This window comes from Podarcis bocagei, assembly GCF_964188305.1.
Source record: "Podarcis bocagei genome assembly, chromosome: 16".
Taxonomy (NCBI): domain Eukaryota; kingdom Metazoa; phylum Chordata; class Lepidosauria; order Squamata; family Lacertidae; genus Podarcis; species Podarcis bocagei.
In genome coordinates, this window is record NC_138142.1 from 3855683 (window position 1) to 3876483 (window position 20801).

General features: G+C 44.4%; 1 protein-coding gene across 2 annotated transcripts in view; it reads right to left on the bottom strand.

The window, feature by feature from the left end:
- Positions 1-20160, bottom strand: part of DNAH10 (dynein axonemal heavy chain 10) — a 126070-nt gene extending 105910 nt beyond the window's left edge. Inside the window, exons 1-12 of one of the 2 annotated variants that reach the window (XM_081174416.1) lie at positions 19901-20160; positions 18462-18542; positions 15925-16067; positions 14569-14677; positions 12166-12281; positions 10189-10405; positions 9459-9616; positions 5398-5628; positions 4195-4385; positions 3637-3835; positions 1614-1808; positions 1181-1351 (exon numbers count right to left, since the gene is read on the bottom strand). In XM_081174416.1, coding sequence (XP_081030542.1) covers positions 1181-1351; positions 1614-1808; positions 3637-3835; positions 4195-4385; positions 5398-5628; positions 9459-9616; positions 10189-10405; positions 12166-12281; positions 14569-14677; positions 15925-16067; positions 18462-18542; positions 19901-20120 — 2031 coding nt within the window. In that variant the 5' untranslated portion in view covers positions 20121-20160. Of the gene's footprint in view, positions 1-1180; positions 1352-1613; positions 1809-3636; positions 3836-4194; positions 4386-5397; positions 5629-9458; positions 9617-10188; positions 10406-12165; positions 12282-14568; positions 14678-15924; positions 16068-16528; positions 16641-18461; positions 18543-19900 lie in introns of those variants that run through there. The other variant, XM_081174417.1, reaches the window with a different exon arrangement.
- Positions 20161-20801: the final 641 nt, after the last annotated feature.

A 20801-nucleotide genomic window follows, 5' to 3' on the forward strand; every position in this document is an offset into this window, starting at 1 on the left:
ATCTAAAGATGCTACATGTCAGATTTCAGTAGGCTCAGGCTTCAGGCAGCCAAGATCCAGGAAGTGAGGGAGTCACCTCATAATCCAAATGGGGTCAGAAGTAGCTGCATGTCCAAAACAGGTTGGGACAAGTCCCAGAACATCCAACAAAGATCAGGAGGGCCAAAGTCAGGGGAGTAGACAAAGCTAGGCAGGGAGCAAGATCCAAGCTAGCAGTTAGGGAAAGGGAACCAGAACCTAGTGTCCTCAACCTAGAGGCTAGCTGCTCAGACTGAAGTGCAAGCACTGAGCCTGGTGGACACGGACTAGCTAGAACTGCAGTTTGGAGGGTACCTACAGAGCCTAGAGCTCACTCTGCCCAGTTTTCAGTGGTAGCTGAGCACTGGTGGGGCAGGAGTTAAGGTGGCAGAGTCTACACCCTCCCAGTACCTTACAATATATAACCTAGGCCCAAGGGATTTCAAAATTCTGTTAATAGAACTGACCATTTCCCATACACTATGGGAAAGATCTGGGGGGAATCACCATCTTCAGAAGTTTTTGTGCCATGCTGTTGCTGCAGAGGAACTGTCTTGTCCCAAAATGCAACCCCTCAGTTACTCTTAGTAGAGAAACAAGACTCCCCCCCCCCGACAGAGTCCCAGAGCATTTTGATAGGTGTGTGTAGTTGCTTGAGTGTCTCAGTGCCTATTTGAATTGTGCCTATGTCATCTATATCAACAAGAGATACCACTCACTCATAGGCTCTTAATACTAGTTTTTAAGAAGTGCTTTAATGTGATTTTTAAACAAACAAACAAAGGGTGACTACTTCCCTGTGAGCAAAGAAATCCAGGAAAGTCACCCCTGTTGTTAATTATTATGGTATCAAGACCAGTCTCACCACTGGGGGAGTCCTTAAGATTGATGCAGCTATGAGAAAGGAGGCCTCAACATCCGTGGCTGTTGCTGCAAAGCAGCTTGGGTGGGGCTCTGTTGTTTCCCAGCTTCCCAACACAGCAGGTAGCTGGTGCTTACCCGGGGAGAGAAGTGCTACTGCTTAACATGCAAGGCAGGATAGGGAATAAGAAGGGAGTCACCAGTCTCAGCAGCTCCTGCATAAAACTTTGAGGTGAGATGCTATTTCACAAAGGGCACCAAAAGATCTAAGGAGTCATGGCTGGAAAGGAACAGCAAATACCTCTTTACAATACTGTGCCAAAATGTCATTGAATTTCATCATCATCTGCTTATTAATGGCCTCTCGAGAGCGGATGTGTTTGAAGTTTAAGAGCATGTCAAAAGCAGCTTCTGCTGAACGAAGAGTCTTAAAAGAATCATCAATGAAGCTCTTTGCTTCTTTTTCTATATCCTAAAAATTAAGAAAGGGAAGTTAACAAGGGGGGCATTCTCATTTATCAATGGCAGGCATGGCAGGCAGTCCTAATGCAATAAAATAACCGCTCAGGCTTCCAAACGCCATACTAAATGCAAACTGCTCTTTCACAGATCACTTCATAGAAGGACTGAAGGGGCTTGTAGGTCAAATTCTTATTGTTCCGGGGTTCTAGCAGGGAGACAAGAAGTTCTAGTGAGTAGCTAGAAAAATACAAATCAAAGCTTCTGCTCCTTACCAAAACTTCCATTTTAAATTCCTCCATAACTATCTTCCATTGAGTTGCACATCTGATGTTGAAAGGCTCAAAGGTCAGAACCTCCATAGGACTGACAAGACCGTCAACTCGTCGCAAGACTTCATCAATGCGCTTTGGATCCCCAGTGACAGCTTTCAGTTCAGGACCAAAGATGTTGTAAAACTCTTCCATAACCTATCAGGGTACAAAAAAAGCTGATGTGTAGGCAGATATAATTTCTAGTGGCTTTCAATTTGTGCTTTATTTTTCCCAGAAAGGAAGATGGGAACTGAGCTAGTCTGAGAAGCCAGACAAGAAACCCAGAGAGTTTCTGGTTAAGGATCGGCCATCAAGCAGCTGACAAAAACTGTCTGAGTGCTGTGAAATTGTCACTTGAAGTAACTAAGAAGTTGTTTCAGCAGCAAGACAAATGATCCTGAAGCACAGGCACAGGTCTAGCTAGGTCTATACACGATGCAGAAAGTGGTGACTGAATGAATTGTATCACCTCAGCCAACAGGTAAGGAATAGCACTCTCCCAAGCAAAGAAAAAAACTTACTGCAAACAGAAACTAGCCTATCCTTTTTGCCTGCTGGGCTCCTTTTCTGCTTCTAGGGAGGGTTTTTTTGTGTGTGTGCGCATGATTTTTTTTAAAAAATTGCATCCTTACAAACTGTATGAAATGTTTTTATTGATTTTTTTAAAACTATGTAATGAAGAAAAGGAGAAGGGGATGGGATACAAGGGAAAAGAAGGTGGGAGAGGAATGCACAAGTATATTTATGACAACAAAAAGGAAGTACAGATTAGATAATAACAAATGCACTTCATTTAACAAAATTTATATACCTTTTGATTGTAATAAAACCTGTAAAGTGATTCACTCTTTTAAAAAAACAGAAGATAATTAAAATAAACAGTAAGCTAAAAAGGGATTAAAACATATGTCAACACTCTACATTTCTGGGTTGGCTTGCCAGCACACAAAGATGGATTAAGCAGGCACCGAAAGGAGTATGGCAAAAGAGCCTGCTGCATGTCAACAGGCAGGGAGTTCCAAAGTGTAGGGGCTGCCAAACTAATAGATCAATTTATTGCAAGTAGAGAATGAGTATTATGTAGCACCTGTAATTGTAGCAATTCTGCAGACCAAAGCAAGTACATGGACATATGTAGGGCAATGCAAGAGAGTATATTGCAGCCATTCCAGAGGCCAGCAAAGTTGTGGCCCAATAAAACATGTTTCAAGAGAGAAGCCAATATTGGACAGTGAAATGAATGGAAGCCAGTGTTCAGATGTTTGGGGTGGTGTTGCAGGGAGTTTCTCATGTAGGGAAATATTAAGAAATGTGATTTTCCCCCTGCAGTCTGAAGTTATTCTATCACCTGAGCCTTACAGCACCTCATTTTGCTGCAGATGGAGTCCAGACTCCAGCCATCAGTTTTGGCCAATTTATTCATTTATTTTATTAAATTTATATCCCACTTGTAGGAGCTCAGAGGGGCAAACCCATCAGTGATCTAATAAAGAACAAAACAAAAAAACACCAGCTCTCCTTGATGCTTTGTTAAAGTGAAATTTTAAATTCTGAGTCCACACAAGGAGTAAATGAATGTCATTGCTCTTGTGCAAGAAGAAGAAGAGTTTGGATTTGATATCCCGCCTTTCACTCCCTTTAAGGAGTCTCAAAGCAGCTAACAATCTCCTTTCCCTTCCTCCCCCACAACAAACACTCTGTGAGGTGAGTGGGGCTGAGAGACTTCAAAGAAGTGTGACTGGCCCAAGGTCACCCAGCAGCTGCAGGTGGAGGAGCGGAGACGCGAACCCGGTTCCCCAGATTACGAGACTACCGCTCTTAACCACTACACCACACTGGCTCTCAAAAGATGTGAGGAAAGCCTGTGCGTCTTTGGAGCTCTGTGTGTGTCTTGAAACTCCAGCACACATTAGGAGACCTTAGACTGGGCTCAACAATGATGTAAAGAAAACACTACTCTTCAATAATTCATGCATGCTCTTACCTGCAATATGTTATAGAGGTCTTGACAGATTATGGCCATATAATCAGTTTTTTCAAATAAACGCTTCCTGTCAAATTCCCATCTTGCGTCTCTTCCTGAAGCTTCAATTTTGGCACGGATGTCAAAATAGGACTCCTTCCAAATTTCAAGAGTCCGTTTGGCTTCTATCATTTTGGTTTTTGCAAGCTGCCTGTCTTCCCTATGAGCCCATAAAAAAGCACAAAAAAATTGATGCAAAATTCAAAAAGAAAAGACAGCCATATTCAACACTCAAAAGATTCAATGTATTTCTTGCCTTTCATCATAGAAACGAATAACCTTTGGACCCTGGCACTACAAAAAATGGCATGTTGTGCTATGCAGTGGGTGTAACTCTAAACAATGGTCTAGAGATGAGGCAGGTAAGTGATGAAAAACCAGATTTACACTGCAGCACACATTCCTGAGGATGGCTCCTGATCTGCAGGGAGTTGCACTCAACCTGGGTGAGCAAAGTAACTGGTGCAAGGTCCTGAGAACAAGACTTTAGCTTAGTTTACAGAAGGAAATGCCACATACTTGAACAAAGTCCGTAGATCCACAACCTTGCAGACCCTTGCCGAGATCTCCCAGGCAATCCTTTCCATTAGGGGGATCATCCTTTCATCCTTGTTGTAGTGCCGTGAAATAATCCACACCATTCTCAAGGCATTCATCAGTGAGGGAATTGTATCCAAGACAATGTTGAAGCCAGTGCCGTGTGTTAAATTCTGTTGAGTCAATGGCAAATATTGTAAAAAAAAAAAAAAGGATGAAGGAATAGGACACATGTTTTTGGAACTATAAAATGAGGTACAGCCCAAAGAAATGAAAAGGGAAACGGTAGGGAGTACATAGTAGGGTCACTAAGGGCCCCCAACAGAAAGGCTCTACTGAATTAATTAAACATATCCAAGATGGTACCTGATCAGGAACACTACTCGGGGGGAAAGGAAGTCTCCTTATTTCATCTCCTAAAGGATTTGAGCAGCCTTGGGGCTGCTTGGCTGCACCATTCTGAGTCTCTAATGCTGTTGTCACTATTTACAAACTCTGTCCAGAAAGTGACACAGGCTATTCCAATACATAAAAGGGGGGGGGGAATTGTTGGTACCCTTAATTGCATCTCCAGGTTGTTGTTTTTTTAGAGGTGATACATGAGATGGTTTGCAAGCAAATGGCCCTAGATTCAGTTTCTGGTAGCACCAATGATTTAAGACAAAGGCCCTTTGCTACAAGAAGCAGCTGCTATTGCTCCTAGATGATAATAGAGTGTTGTTGGCTGTGTTTGTACTCTGCAATAAGCCATTAACCCTAGCTTACTGTGCAGTCCCTCTTTGCTCCTCCATGAATATGCAGAGGCAGCAAACAATGAACCATAGCTTACTTAGCATTACATCCAAACCAGGAATTGTGGTTTGTTTTGCTTAAACAAAGCACGACTAGTAAGCCAAGAATAAACCTTGGTGTGCCGCCATAGCTTGTTTGGAGGGAGCCAAACCACAATCCCTGGTTGGCTCATAACACCAAGCCAGAGGAATGTGACTTCTTTCCTCTCATTGCTAGTAGACAGGAGCAAAGTGGGCATGTATGGCAAAGTATGTTTTATGGCTTACTGTGATGTACAAATGAGTCATCATGAGGTGTTAAAAAATTATGAACTCTGTATCCAAAACCTTTGGACATTGTTGGACAGTGCCCTGCTGCTACTGAATGTTACATATACAGCTAATAAAAACCTACCTTTAGGTGTCGTTCAAGAGTAGAAAGGAACCTCACATTATCAACTGCCTCCACATGGTGCTTGCAGAGCTCATTTATGACTATCTGCAAGCTATCCACAATTGCTATGTTAGCCGCCGTGAGCACTTCCAAGACCTTTTTGACTAATGGCAGTTTGAGCTGCTGAGTGAGGGCACTCAACGTAGCATTTCTCTCTCGCCACAGGTCAATCTCAGCTAGTGGGCCATTCCCCTGAGGATGAAAGGAACTAAGATGAGACCAGGTACTTTGGAATAAAGGCAGACACATCACACAAACTCTGATCAGTAAGCCTGCAGGGTGTTTTTCCCATGGACCCATGCAACATTTTTGTGTCCAGCCGGTTGCACACAGGGAAGCAAGCTGTATAGTAAAACAACTACAACAGGGTGGTCCAACCTCTCAAACCAAATGAGCCACAAAAGTCCTTTGACACAGAACCTGGGGGCCACACACAAAATTAAATTTCCATATCGTAAATTAAAATGTTTGCAATATAGTTAATATTACTGAATATACACAATTAATGTATATAATTAAATATAAATATTTAAATACAAATTAATATATTGAATTAAATACACAATTTAATATATTTATTGATTACACAGATTTAATACAAAACAGATGCATGCGCTTTTGTTAACAACACAGGCATCAATGAGATGTTTGAGCTAGAGAATTCTTCATAAGTTGATCAAGGCCTTGAGGTTAATTGTTGACATCCACAGGCAACTCTCAAGTGAATTGTCTGCTAAATTGTTTCAAGTTTTGGACTTTATGAAGTTCATGTTTGAAAACACTTGTTCACAGACACTCACCTAAAGCGCAAACTTCTCTGTATTACAAAAAAGAAAGCAAAGTACAATGGTGCCCCGCAAGACGAATGCCTCGCAAGACGAAAAACTCGCTAGACGAAAGGGTTTTGCGGTTTTTGAGCTGCTTCGCAAAACGAATTTCCCTATGGGCTTGCTTCGCAAGACGAAAACATCTTGCAAGTTTGTTTCCTTTTTCTTAACACCGTTAATAAGTTGTGACTTGACTTCGAGGAGCAACTCATAGAACGCGGTGTGGTAGCATTTTTTGAGGTTTTTGGTGATTTTTGAAGCTTTTCCAAAACTTTTCCGACACCGTGCTTCGCAAGACGAAAAATTCGCTAGACGAAAAAACTCGCGGAACGAATTAATTTCATCTTGCGAGGCACCACTGTATTCCATACTGAAACATACACAGATATCTACCCACTCCACACTTCTTCTCTGCATTGTTTGCTTCCTGGGGGGCTCTGGTGCTCTGGAGCCCTGGGGACACAGCTATGCCCCAAGTGGGCTCAAGAGCGCAGCCTGGTGGCTCCACAGAGCTCCTCCAGCAGAAGAGCAGCAGCAGCCTGCCTTGGGCCACCAGCCTGGCTGGGCTGTCCTGGCAGAGGTAGAGGCTGGGGAGCTGGAGGGCCGCCAAAAATAGCCTCGAGGGCCACATACAACCCAATGGGCCATGTGTCTGACCACCCTGAGCTACACAATACATACAGACATATTCACTTCTAGTCATTTCACCTCAAAAATGGAAGAAATAAAACCAGAAAATGAAGGTCATGGAGCTGGAAAAGGTATAACTACGGCTCTTCAAATTTGGAATGCCCACTGGACCACTTGATAGTATCATTTAGGTATCAGCTTTTAAGAACTGATAATATTAACTCGAGAGCAGTTTTTTTTTATTTTTACTGTCTATTTGGACAATTACCGTATTTTTCACACCATAGGACGCACTTTTTCCCTCCTAAAAAGCAAGGGAAAATGTGTGTGCGTCCTATGGAGCGAATGCAGGGGGGAGGCAGGCGGGAAAAGCCCTCAAGAGCCGCACACAAGCTCCGTGCGCTCTTGCGGGCTTTTCTCCAGGAGGGAGAAGGGACTGACTGGCCGCATCAGTCCCTTCTCCCTCCTGGGGGAAAAGCCCCCAAGAGTGGCACCCTCTTTAAAGGCTGTGCGGCTCCTGCAGGCTTTTCTACGAGGTGGGGGAATCCCCCCACCTCCCAGAAAAGCCTGCAGGAGCCGCGCAGCCCCTTTAAAGAGCGCGCGGCATCTGCGGGAGGTGGGGGAAGCTGCAGCGGATTCCCTCCTCCCGGGCTCCCTTTGTAAGCAGCTCCTCTCCCACTTTCCTCCTTCAAAGCAACTACGGAGGAGGGAAGGAAGGGGACCATGGATCCTCCGCTGCTAGAGGCTGCAGCGGATTTCCTCCGTGATTGCTTTGAAGCAGGAAAGTGGGAGGGGAGCAGCTCCTCTCCCACTTTCCTCCTTCAAAGCAACTACGGAGGAGGGAAGGAAGGGGACCATGGATCCTCTGCTGGCAAATGCAGCAGATTCCCTCCTCCCCGGCTCCCTTTGAAGCAGCAAAGTGGGAGGGGAGCAGCTTACACTTGTGTAAGCAGCTCCTCTCCTACTTTCCTGCTTCAAAGCAATCATGGAGGAGGGAAGGAAAGGGACCATGGATCCTCCACTGCTTGCGGCTGCAGAGGATTCCCTCCTCCTGGGCCCCCTTTGAAGCAGCAAAGTGGAAGGGGAGCAGCTTACACTCATGTAAGCAGCTCCTCTCCCACTTTCCTGCTTCAAAGTGGAGGGAATCCACTGCAGTTGTGAGCAGAGGATCCATGGCTCTGCTTCCTTCCCTCGAAGCAGGGTGCGGGGGTGTAGGAGGGAAAGAGGGCAGGAAATAGATGCCGGGCAGGAAGACACAACCACACTTTGACCACTGAAAGTCCACCCCAGCCTCCCCAGATTTCCACTGAGACGGCCAGGCTAATCTTGATGGCCTTAAGTCAGGCTCAGCATTATTAACTGGACTTAGATAAGCCATGGTTCCCCTTCCTACCCTCCTCTGAGGCTCAGTTTAAAGCAGCAAAGCGGACAGGAGCCGCCCGCTTTGCTCTTTTAAATAGTTTAGTGCAACATTTGATTCAGAATATTTTTTTCCCGTATTTTCCTCCTCTAAAAACTAGGTGCGCCCTATGGTCAGGTGCGCCCTATGGAGCGAAAAATACGGTACTGCTTTGTTAGTTTATATGTGTGTTTTTATTTTTCTGTTTTTATTGTATTTTTACTTTATCTTACTACTTTGCTAGCTGTCCTAAGTTGCAAGACATAATTTGTGCAAATGAAATAGATCTGTCAATGGCCATAAACCATGAAAAGTAAACTGAACCTCTACATTTAGAAAGGAGCTTCAGGCACTTACCATGAAAGTTCTTTGTGGTTTGGGTTGAACAAGACATCCATTAGGATGCCAGTCAGTCAATCCAGTCAGAAGGGCAGGGTATAAATGTTACTCCTACTCCTAGTTAACTCCCGCTATTGCCTAATATGGCAGGGAAACTGTATGATAGGTTTTTAACCAGGTGCTGGTCCTGTGAGCGCCTCCTCTAGTTCCATCTGTTACCAAGCTGTAGACAGAAAAGTGCTGAGAAGATGTCCCCCTTTACATGCCAGGACCATAGAGAAGCAAAAGAGGGAAAACCCTCCCCTTTTGAGGAAGCCTGGCACAAGCTAGAGTTCTATACAAGAGTGACTTAGGGCAATAAATCAGGGTGTCTTTGCATTTGCTGGAGATGCAAGAGGTCCAGGAGTTTCAAAGCACTCCTAGAAGCTCTGAAACACTATCTGTGAAATAAACATCTGGGATTACCAACTGGCAGCTCAGAAAGTCTGCAGCAATACTGAGTGTGTTCTTGATGTATTTGAGATAAAAGAAGGAAGTAGAAAATGCTGAGAAGCTGCTTGGAAGTGTTGCTGTCCTGGTTGAAAGTGGGAAAAGAGCTGAAGGAGGAACTCAAGGGATTAGCATCTGGTTAAAAAACAACCACATAGTTTCCCTGCCTTTCTATGTTAACCCATCCTCAGACAAATAAGACAGAGAAACAATAAACCTCAGAATATCAGATGCTAGGAACAGACCACAGGAGAAGGGGTGTTACCATCTTGCCTGCTTGTGGGCTTCCCAGCAGACCTAACTGGCCACTCAGAAAACAGAATGCTGAAAGAGATTACCTGGGGGACTTTTTTCAGAAGCTCTTCATCTGCTGAGGATATTAACATGAGCCAATTGGCTGCAAGTGTCTCCAGTGTATCAACCACATCCCGATCATTGGCAAGGTCATTCACATCACCATCCAAGCTTATGGTTGGCATTTCTAACTTAATTTCCCCTGTTGAAAGAAAACATTATTAGCTACAGTAAAAATGTCCCAATCATTAATGAAATAGACAAGAATATTCCCTAGCTTGTCGGTTTCATCAGAAAGCAGAGAAGACATGGCATTATAGATTATACTGACAAGTCTCTTCTTGAACCTTCTAAATTTCTCCAGAGAGCAAAAAATGGAGAAAAGGTGAAGGTAATAAATTTGGGTGAAGCTAGGGTTGCCATATTTCAAACACTGAAAATCCGGACAGAAAAGTTGTTGAGCTTACGACTGCAGTATTCCAGATGTGTCTGGGAAATTAGGTGATACTAACAAGCATTTCCTCCAACACACCCTTTATACAGAGAAGAGATTAAAATATATAAAAAGGAGAGTGAAGGACAGGGAGAATGCACCTCTGCCCATTTTTACACAAACAGTGCTGGTAGATTAGAATGCAACCAAAAATCCATCTTCCTGAATGTCCAACAGCTGGTTTTGAAACTGGATACAAACTCATTTTTCCATTTCACACATTTACACCACCCAACCAGTCGTGCTTTAAGAAGCCCACATAAGATCAGACTGAGACTTACCTTCTATCTGCTGTATGGTTCTCTGAATGTGGCTTAGGAATTTCTGCATATTCATCAAGAACTCATTCCTTAGGCTATGCAAGCTGTCTAATGCTTCTGGTGATGTTTTTTTCTTCACAACAGGCTGAGCATCTTCACCTTCTGCCTTTTCTGGTTCTGGGTGAGGAATGGACTCATCCATATCATATTGGTTATGACACATTGCAGGCAGAAAGACCTGAAAATACAAGCATGTTTTGTTTAACTGTCTTCTATTTGCTTTCATTTAAAATATAATGGCTAAATTCATTTGTAACTTTGAAACAGTTAAAAGCAAAAAGTTAGAAAGCTATTGCCTCAGGCAATCCTAGTTGCCACTGGATCCAGTTATAGCTGCTGCTATATGTGAAAGTAATGACAATCCATCTTCTCTGGAGGAAGAGGGGACAGCTAGCCCAACATTGTTGATATAGGTCTAATACGTATCAGAAGATAGTCCCACTGTGTTCAGTGGAGCTTATTTCCAGGAGAGTTTGTGCAACAGAAGCAACTCTAGGGTGTCTTCTTAGGCTGCATGCAGTCAGTGGAAGGTTCCCCCCCCCATGAACTCTACTCTTCCTACCTTCACTCCCGTAAAAACTATGGATCCTGATGGCCCTTTCTTATTCTCTTCAGGGGAGCGGCCCACCTTTTTCTCCCTCTTCTTCAAGTGCCTGACAGGTTTATTTTTTTAAAAAATCACTTTAGGGTTTTACCCTGTTTGTCCCTCCACAGAGGCGTAGCAAGGTCAGGTGGTACCTGGTGTGGAATTTTTTATGTCACCCCCCCACACACACACACATTGATGGCTCGGGGTATGCTTGGGAATTGCGGGCAGGTGACATGCCGAATGTCACCCCCCTCAGCGATGACACCCAGGGCAGACTGCCCCCACCGCTCCCCCTTCCTACGCCTCTGTCTTTCCCTCTCTGTATAAAACCATTTCTTGTTGCTGATTAAAAAGTGGAGCTTGGAACTTGAAACAGCATTTTTCTTTGCTTAAGAGAAGTTTCCTGGAATAAAATAGCTGTCAGGAGGGGGAGGAGTCAACAATGGGCTCTTCCTGCTTCTTCTTGCTATTTTGTCTGAGACTCAGTGTGTTTCTCTCCATCATTTGTGATGGGTTGAACCAAAAACTTTTTTTCTGCAACAAAGTATGGTGAGGTCACCACTGGTCAAACACACAACACAGACCAGTTAGCATAGAAAGCTACATGCCATCATCTGGGGGGCTTTTCTACTTTAAATGCTATGTAAACTCTGGTCTATTTTTTTTTTAAATGAAGGTTAAATTATTATAAACCTTTACCTTGGAGTCACTCACTCTCAAACCCACTCCTGACTGCTTGGGCTAATATCCAACTGACAAGTTTTGAATTACGTCTAAAAATGGTAGTTCACTAAAATGAGTTGCTGATAAGGTAGTCACCAGAAATATATTCAAATTTTGTTGTGGTAGCAGCTGTATGAGGTTTGAAGGGAGTGTCTATAGCACAGGAGCCAACTCCTAGGGGCCAAGGTCCCTTCGCCCCCCAATAAAATATTTCAGGGGGCTGAGCCCCAAAGGTGATGGGCATTGCCATTCAAATGGCCACATCTTCTAATCAATTATGTGGGGCAGGGCTTACCTGCCCCCCCCTTTTTAATCATATTGGCATCCCTGGTCTATAGCAAGCATTTCCCCCATTGCTGTCACACCACACTAATAATGTGCTATGACTGATGAATGCAGAAGGATAATTGTTTATTCAGCTATTCCTTCTCTTGAAACCACTACCTTTACCTCACAGCTCGAGTGATTTCTATTATCACATGCATTTTCTATGATTCTGTATAAATAGTCATTAAATTCTGTAGAAAACCTGTGGACTCAAAATCACTGAGTTTGCAGCACCTCAGTCTCAGGGGTGGGGGAGCTATTTTTGAAAAAGAAATTTAAAAACAAACAAAAACATTCACCAGTGCAAAAAGCTGCTTCAGCATCATGAGGGTATGGCCATTCAGTATGCCGTACTCCAGTACTTCAGGCAGGACGTCCTTCGCTTCAGTCAAGTCATTAGGTTCACTAACGGTTTCTAAGCAGCAAAAGAAGGCAAGGATTTGTTTAAAGAAATATTTTAACCCAACACTCCCGGTAAGTTCAGGAAGATCATGTACCTTCTGGGACACTACTACATCCAAAAACAGCAGGTGAGCTTTCCTTTCTGCACACAGAAAACCAGCTAGCCTAGCCTAGATGTTTTATGCCTGGTATGCCAACTCCCCAAGGGCAGGCATATTATTTGTTTGTTTGTTTGTTTTATTTATAAAAAATAATTTAAGCTGCATGTCTAGTGTTATGAACTCAGGATTGTTTCCAACAACTTAATACCGTACAACTATTTATAGGAACGCACTCAAAGATCATCTACATGCCTAGGAAAGTGTGTAGCTCTTCCACTGGTGGTAATGAGAGCTTTTTACTCAAAGTCTAACTACAGTACAAGATTGTGGTGGGGGAAAGAAGGTTAAATAAAAATTGAGGCACCTCACACCTGTAATTAATAAACAACTACTACTACTACATAATACATTGTTAGGCCTTCACTAGCACACTGGTTCCTATTTTAAAAACAAACAAACAACCCATGTATTTATTCTTTTCCATAGATCTCCATTTTACAAACAGTGACAACTTTAGCAAACTTCGGAACAGAATGCCTGGTTTATCAGTACCTATTCGCAGTACTCTAGTTCCCACACAGGCGTAGTCACCTGTAATGAATCCACTGGCATACATTCTTGCTTGTGTTCATTCTTTCATTGACAAACTTTTAAGAAGCAGCTGTTCCAATATTATCTCATTAATTTTTAATGTTTTAATTTTTTACTGCAGGGAATTATAAATCTGCAGCCGGTGCTACTTGGAATGAAGATAAACTTTCTGACCCAGTCTTTAGATTACATACCACCATAGGCACACACTCAGGAAAAGGATGGTCTGCTCATGGTTCACAAACTACCCTTTGGAAATCATATATCAATAGGCTAACTAGGTAGGATTCTGACTTTACACATTGGAATCAGGGTTCTCTGACCTATAAAATAACATATAACACAGATCTGGTGTTATCTATTGTGGCAGTTGATCAGAATCTAATGCAAGTGTAAGGAACCTTTGGCCCTCCAGATGTTGCTGAGCTATAACTCCCAGCTATGCTGGCTGGAAAGCTAATAGAAATTGTAGTGCAGAAACATCTGGTGGGCCAAATGTTCCCCACTCCTGATCTAATGCTGGATTGCTGGATGATTAGCTGTAGCCACACAAGAATTTCTCATCCTCAAACCTTAAATAACAGCAGCAACAAAAAGCCTTTAAAAAAACCCAAAGTAATTAATTAGAATCCCTGATTTCTAGGAGCTGGGATGTAGATATGTATTTGTATATGAAAGTTTCTCCTAGCTGAGGCTCATGAGGAGCAGTTGTTAGGTGTCTTTGCCTTGGCTCCCATCTTTATCCCTTCTTACCCTGGCCTCTCCCTCCTTCATTCAACCTCAAAACCAGAAACTTGTTGGAGCAGAGACCTGTATTTCTTGCTTATGTGATACACCTCCACCAGTTATACTGCGTTAATAAAAATAAATCATTTTGTTGTTTTTATTCTTGTAATAATTATTATATTTGATAAGGGCTGGCAGGACTGAAAAAATGGATGTTTTGTACAGGAGATGAAATGACAGAGGAATAATCATTTATCAAGTGTGGCTGGTAAGAACTGAAAAGGGACTGAACAATGGGCAGACCCAGCGGCGGAGCATATGCCCACGCTGCCCAGGGCGGGCATGCTCCCAAGGGGGGAGTGGCATGGAGGGTGTCCTCCCAGGCGCGGGACAGCCGCTCACGTGCCCAGAGCGGCACGCGTGCCCTGCCGCTGGGGGTGGAGCGAGCCGCCCATATTCAGTGCACTGCCCGGCCATGACTCCCAAGCCTCCTCCAAGCTGTCAAAACGAAGGGGGAAGGGGGGAATGTTGTCGGCAAAGTGGCACAGCTCCCCCCTTATCCCAATGGCTCAGGGTAGGCTTGGGAATGTCACCCCCCTCATTGAGGGCACCTGGGGCGGTCCACCCCCACTGCCCCTCTTCCTACACCCCTGGGCAGACCATACCACATATGCAATATAAAACTTATTGACACCTTTAAGCAAAATCACACCCACTTTTCTTCTGAAATATTGTTGAAATATTCTTTGAAATCTTGAGCTCCTCAGGTTGAAAACAGCAGGTTTCGAAGGTGGATCAAGATCTCATAGGATCCATCTGGAAAGAACCTAATCTATTATTAACCATAACTTCCTTTCTTAGCCTTCCTTCCATGTAAAATACCTGCAGTGTCTCTGAGAAAATACACCATGTCAGTCTCCACAAAGTCTTCTGGGATGTTGTTCATAGCCATGTGATAATACAGGTTATAAACCTCCCGCTTTATGGTTTTCTGAAATAGAAAGGGACAAATTGACAGGAGGTAAGACTGTTTACAGTGATCATGCTGGTGCCTTGACAGGCATGTAAGCAGGACTGGGGAAACATGCCTGTCCATCCATTATCAACAACTGCAATCTAGAATTACCCATCAGATTTTCCAAAGATATGGCAGGAGGGACAGGATGGAAACAGAAATGGAGCAAGAGACAGGGGAAAGAAATAAAAGTACAAGCTGAGAAAAGGGAGGCAGGGCAGGGGGCAAGTTAAAAAAAATTGTTAGAAATTTATTATAAGTTCAGCAATTTCACATCTGAGTTCTTTAAAAAAAAATTGGATGGATGCCATTCAGACCTGGGGTCTTCTTTGCTTAGATATGTCAATAAGGCCTACGATACAAAAAACCCAAAACCCTCATTTTGCCTATGTGCCTGCATGACTGGTTGGTTCCTACACAGGCCAGAGAACTGCAAAGCTGTTTCCAGAGTGCTACACCACACACAATTGTGTGCATTTATTCAGAAATTCAAGAAGTAGGTCATGACTGAAAATAAAAAGTGAGAAGCCATTCTTTAAAAAAAATAACTTTAGTAAAAAGACAAAAGAGATGGGAATGGGGACAGAAATGGTATAGAGGTATATTCATGCTTGCAGTCTACCATATACAAGTGGACGGAAAGCTCACAAAATAGAAGGTCTGCAAAATGTCAAAGTAGAAAAGAGAAGGATAATTCTATACTGACCAGTGTAACATTCATAAGCTTTTTAACATAATATTTTGTGTTTTAGCTAAGATTGGGATATCTTTAACTGAACTTTGGAGGGGGGAACAGAGAACTTCTGAGTCATCTTGCATGCCATGCTTCTGGCTGTTTTATTCATGTTCAAAATGTGATTTTGAAAAACTCTTGCCAGATAATGAAACTTTGGGAAATTATATTTAAAATTATATAGAACATGTTAACTATGTATGAAAATGGAAAATGAGCCTGAAGGTTGAGATTCTTATGAAATTATCTGGAAATGAAATGAAGGGCTTCTCAATGGAATTCATAATGAATGTGTTGCATCCAATGATAGTACTGCTCAAGGTATATCCATTCAAAATGGACATGACTAACTTAGATGAATTAATTTCAGAGGGTCTACTGTAATTTACTTGGATACAACCCATCTGTGCAAGGTTTCCTAATACACTGAGCAGACCTATTTGCTTTGACTTTTCCATGGAAAGCCAGCACTGAAGACAAACACACTTACTTTATACATCCTAACTGCTCCACCACCCATACCCAGTTCATGCTCTATATCAGTCAAGGACGCAAGGGAAGCTGCAGAAGTGTGGTCCACCAGAGGTTTCTCGCCAGCTTCGGGCAGAGAACTTTTGCTTTTTCGATCTCTCTCTAAAAAAAGGAATATTTGGAATAAGAAGTCAGTGGCAAACATGAGTGCAACATATCAATCATGCAACCTGAGCTATGGGGGAGGGCTCCCTTCAAGGGGGCCCAAGTACAGCGAAATAGAGCCTCCTTGTGCAGAAGCATTATACCTCTGACGAGATACTGGGAAGTCAGGAGTGTGAGGGCCAGCTCCCATTGGCCCCAGCTGGCATGGCCAATATTTATTTACTAATTCATTCATTTATTTAGGAGGATTTTCGTCCCACCTACCAACCAAAGTTCTTGAGGCAGCTTATATTTAAAACACAATGCAAATAATAATGGCACAATGATTACTCACTCTCTTCTGGGCAATCGTCCAAGGGCCACATCCCAGCAGGGCCAGAAGCAAAAGTGGGCAGGACAACAAATGTATTCCGCCTCCCTTTTATACACTAGGTTAGTTTCTAAATATACTCACACACCTCTCTCTATTCTCCGTCCAGACAAGCAAGAGTTCTTATCACAGTTCCACTCAGGCAAAAATATTAAAGATGTGAAGCAGAGCCAGTGAGTGGGGGTGGCCTGGGAAGAGTTTCAAGGACCATATGGAGGGATCTGGAGGGCCACATTTTGCCCTCAGGCCTGCCTGGGGCTCTCCACTCCCTGAATATTGAAATATCTCCCCTGCTTCTCCAAGGCTGTAAGTACCACTCTGCAACTGAATCTCCCAAGAATTAGTGGTTGAAGCAACCAGATGTTGGTCCTTATAAGCCAGGACTTCTACACTTGACAGCAATTGCTATCTCTCAACTGGGTCTACGCGTTAAAAGCTTTTCTCCTAGCCTTCAGATTTCTAATAGTCTGGGATGATGGGAGCTGTAGTCCAGCAAGTTAAGCCCCTAAAAATATTTGTTGTTTAGTCATTTAGTCGTGTCCGACTCCTCATGACCCCCTGGACCAGAGCATGCCAGGCACGCCTATCTTCCACTGCCTCCCGCAGTTTGGTCAAACTCATGTTGGTAGCTTCGAGAACACTGTCCAACCATCTTGTCCCCTGTCGTCCCCTTCTCCTTGCGCCCTCCATCTTTCCCAACATCAGGGTCTTTTCCAGGGAGTCTTCTCTTCTCATGAGGTGGCCAAAGTATTGGAGCCTCAGCTTCAGGATCTGTCCTTCCAGTGAGCACTCAGGGCTGATTTCCTTAAGAATGGATAGGTTTGATCTTCTTGCAGCCCATAACCAGGTTTGGACTGGGTGTTCATCAGTATGCAGATGACACCCAGCTCTACCTCGCCTTTAAATCAGAACCAGTGAAGGCGGTGAAGGTCCTGTGTGAGTGCCTGGAGGCGGTTGGAGGATGGATGGCGGCTAACAGATTGAGGTTGAATCCTGACAAGACAGAAGTACTGTTTTTGGGGGACAGGGAGCGGGTTGGTGTGGGGGATTCCCTGGTCTTGAATGGGGTAACTGTGCCCCTGAAGGACCAGGTGCGCAGCCTGGGAGTCATTTTGGACTCACAGCTGTCCATGGAGGCGCAGGTTAACTCTGTGTCCAGGGCAGCTGTCTACCAGCTCCATCTGGTACGCAGGCTAAGACCCTACCTGCCCGCGAACTGTCTCACCAGAGTGGTGCATGCTCTAGTTATCTCACGCTTGGACTACTGCAATGCGCTCTACGTGGGGCTACCTTTGAAGGTGACCCAGAAACTGCAATTAATCCAGAATGCGGCAGCTAGACTGGTGACTGGGAGTGGCCGCCGGGACCACATAACACCGGTTCTGAGAGATCTGCATTGGCTCCCAGTACGTTTCCGAGCACGATTCAAAGTGTTGGTGCTGACCTTTAAAGCCCTAAACGGCCTCGGTCCTGTATACCTGAAGGAGTGTCTCCACCCCCATCGTTCAGCCCGGACACTGAGATCCAGCGCCGAGGGCCTTCTGGCGGTTCCCTCATTGCGAGAAATGAGGCTACAGGGAACCAGACAGAGGGCCTTCTCGGTAGTGGCACCCGCCCTGTGGAACGCCCTCCCATCAGATGTCAAAGAGATAAATAATTACCTGACATTCAGAAGACATCTTAAGGCAGCCCTGTTCAGGGAAGTTTTTAATATGTAACGCTGTACTGTTTTTAACACTGATTGGGAGCCGCCCAGAGTGGCTGGGGAAACTCAGCCAGATGGGCGGGGTATAAATAATAAATTATTATTATTATTATTATAACCAGAGACTGTTATCCTATATTCACTTACCTGGATACATACCGTGTTCCAGAGTGCTACATACCTTCTGATCCCACAATTCATTTTTAAAAACAAAGAAACTGTGATCCTAAAACACGTCTAATTTAACTCTAACTCTTTCTGTAGTTGAGTCTCCAGCTGTTAGTGAGGCTTTTCCTGAATTGTTTCCTTTACGTACTTGATTCTACCATTGAACTGCTAGACGCTACAGCCATCTTCTCTGAACGATTATCTTCCTCGTCTTCTTCATAGGGAACATCTGTTTCAGAAAGAAACAAAGAAAAGCATCATACAGAAGTTACAAAAAACCGAAGCTGGATTCGTGAGCCCAGTCCAGAGCTTTGCATGGACTCTGAATGCACACAGGAAACTCCTCTGTCCACTGGCAGCCAAGTAAGAAGAGACTCCATCAAGGAATCCTCTCCTTTGAAGTTAGCAGGTTCAGAAAGAAAAACTATTCAGAGCGCACAATTTGAGCCAGGGCTTAAACTTGAAGATTGTTTGTGAAGTCAAACTGAAGTCAAACTGAGCCCTGGAATATATAAAATAATGGTTACATTGTATTATATTGTTACAACTGAACAGCTTTTCTTCAGTTGTGATTTCTGACATCCCGAAACAAAGATGCTGGGGCTGACTACCTGGGAGAAACTCAAGAAACTTTGGACCTGAAAGTTATGATGAGGGAAGGACTGAAGACCGTGTTGTTTATTTATTAAATCCACACTCGGTCCTTCCTCACAAAGGCGCCCAGGGCAGCAAACAACAAGCGATAAAACAATAAAAACATTTTTAGAACAATTCCAGTACAGATACAGACTGGGGGAAATCACAGTAAAGTGGTGGGAAAGCACTCTGAGACATGCAGGAGGGTTTTTAAAAATATATATCATAACTCTTTTACATAGTCAAGGCAGAAGATACTGATGTCGGAGGAAGGATGCAAGGATGTTGCTGCTCAGCAACTGGATCAGGGCACACTGTATATGCTCAGAGACACTCTATCATTTCTCTGCCTCTAACAGGCAGGTGTTTGTGGCAAATGAAAGGCAATGGCACACAAGGCTATGGTCATTCTGTGTGCGGAGAGTTAAGGCACTCAGCAAATGCTCAAAGGCTCTCTTGGAGCACACTTTCTGTAGGAAAAGTGCAGGTGCCGTCCCGAGACCCCCTATCTAAAACCCTGGATAACTGCTGCCACTGCCAGTTAGTGCAGGCAACACTAGGCTGCATTGCCAAATTATCTGACTTGATAGGAGGCAGCTTCTCCTATGTTCCTATGAGGGAGGAGCCATGAGAGGATTCCAGGGACAGCCAATGTGGCACCCCTCCGGATAGATAGATAACTTCATTGATGTTTAATTGGTTTTTTAATTGTTGGCTCCCCCCCCCCCCGTTTGTAGCGCAGCCGTTCCCTTTCATCCATCAGTCGCCTTGAGTCCCTTCAGGGGCAAAGAAGAAGGAGGGCAGTTGCGGACTACAAATCCCATCAGCTCCAGGGCTGTTGCAGCCTATATCTGGAGGGCGGCGAGCACGTGGCCTTTTCCTGAGAGGTCCCTGCCGGAAGCGGGGAAGGGGGCGAGGCCCTCTGCACGCGCCCAGAGGCCCCCTGCCCACCGATCTCGACGTCGACCTCGTCGAGGCGGATCTCCTGGCGGAAGAAGAGGGCGGCGGGCTCGCCCTCCTCGGCGCTGGCGCCCAGGTTGAGGAAGCGCAGGAGGATCTCGGCCTCGTCGCCGTCGTTGCGGTTGAGGAGCTCCTCGAAGGGCGCCGCGTCCTTCACGCCCAGCGCGCTCTGCAGCCGGTCGCCCACCCACTGCACCCGCACGTCGTCCATGCCTCGCCTCGGCCGGGTTTCGGCTAGCAGGCCAACCGACGCTCCTCCGTCGCCATGGCAACGGCGCCAGGCCGCAGGGCGCGCGCGCGGCCCCGAGAGCCGGAGGAAACACGGCGCGCGCGCGGGGGGGGGGAGTTCCATGTCCATAGAAAAACGTGCGGAATTCAAGAAAGAACATTTATGAAAAATAATTTAATACGGACTCCGTGTGTGTGTGTGTGTGTGTGTGTGTGTGTGTGTGTGTCTGTGTCTGTGTCTGGGTTAAAGGCGGATCTACATGGATCCTCCACTTTTTAAAAAAGTGCAAGCCTAAATTCTGTAAGGGTAGAAATCAAATCTTCCAAGCTAGCCTTAGCCTTAGCAAACTCCGACAACATCAAGCCTTTACCATTAACCATCATTTCAATGTGCTATTTGGAACAGGTAAATTTGGGAGGGACAAAATGGTTTCAGGACTTTTTCTGCGCGCGCTTCGGACACGTGGTTTGTGTTTGTGTGTGTGCTTGGTACATTTATGAACATTTATTTTATATATATCTACGACCTTAAAATTATTAAAACAATAATAATATTTGATATTATAATATTAATGATATAATAAGATAATGATAATAGTTGTTTTATTTATACCCCACCCATCCGACTAAGGCTGCCGGAGCCACTCTTAGCGGCTTCCAACAT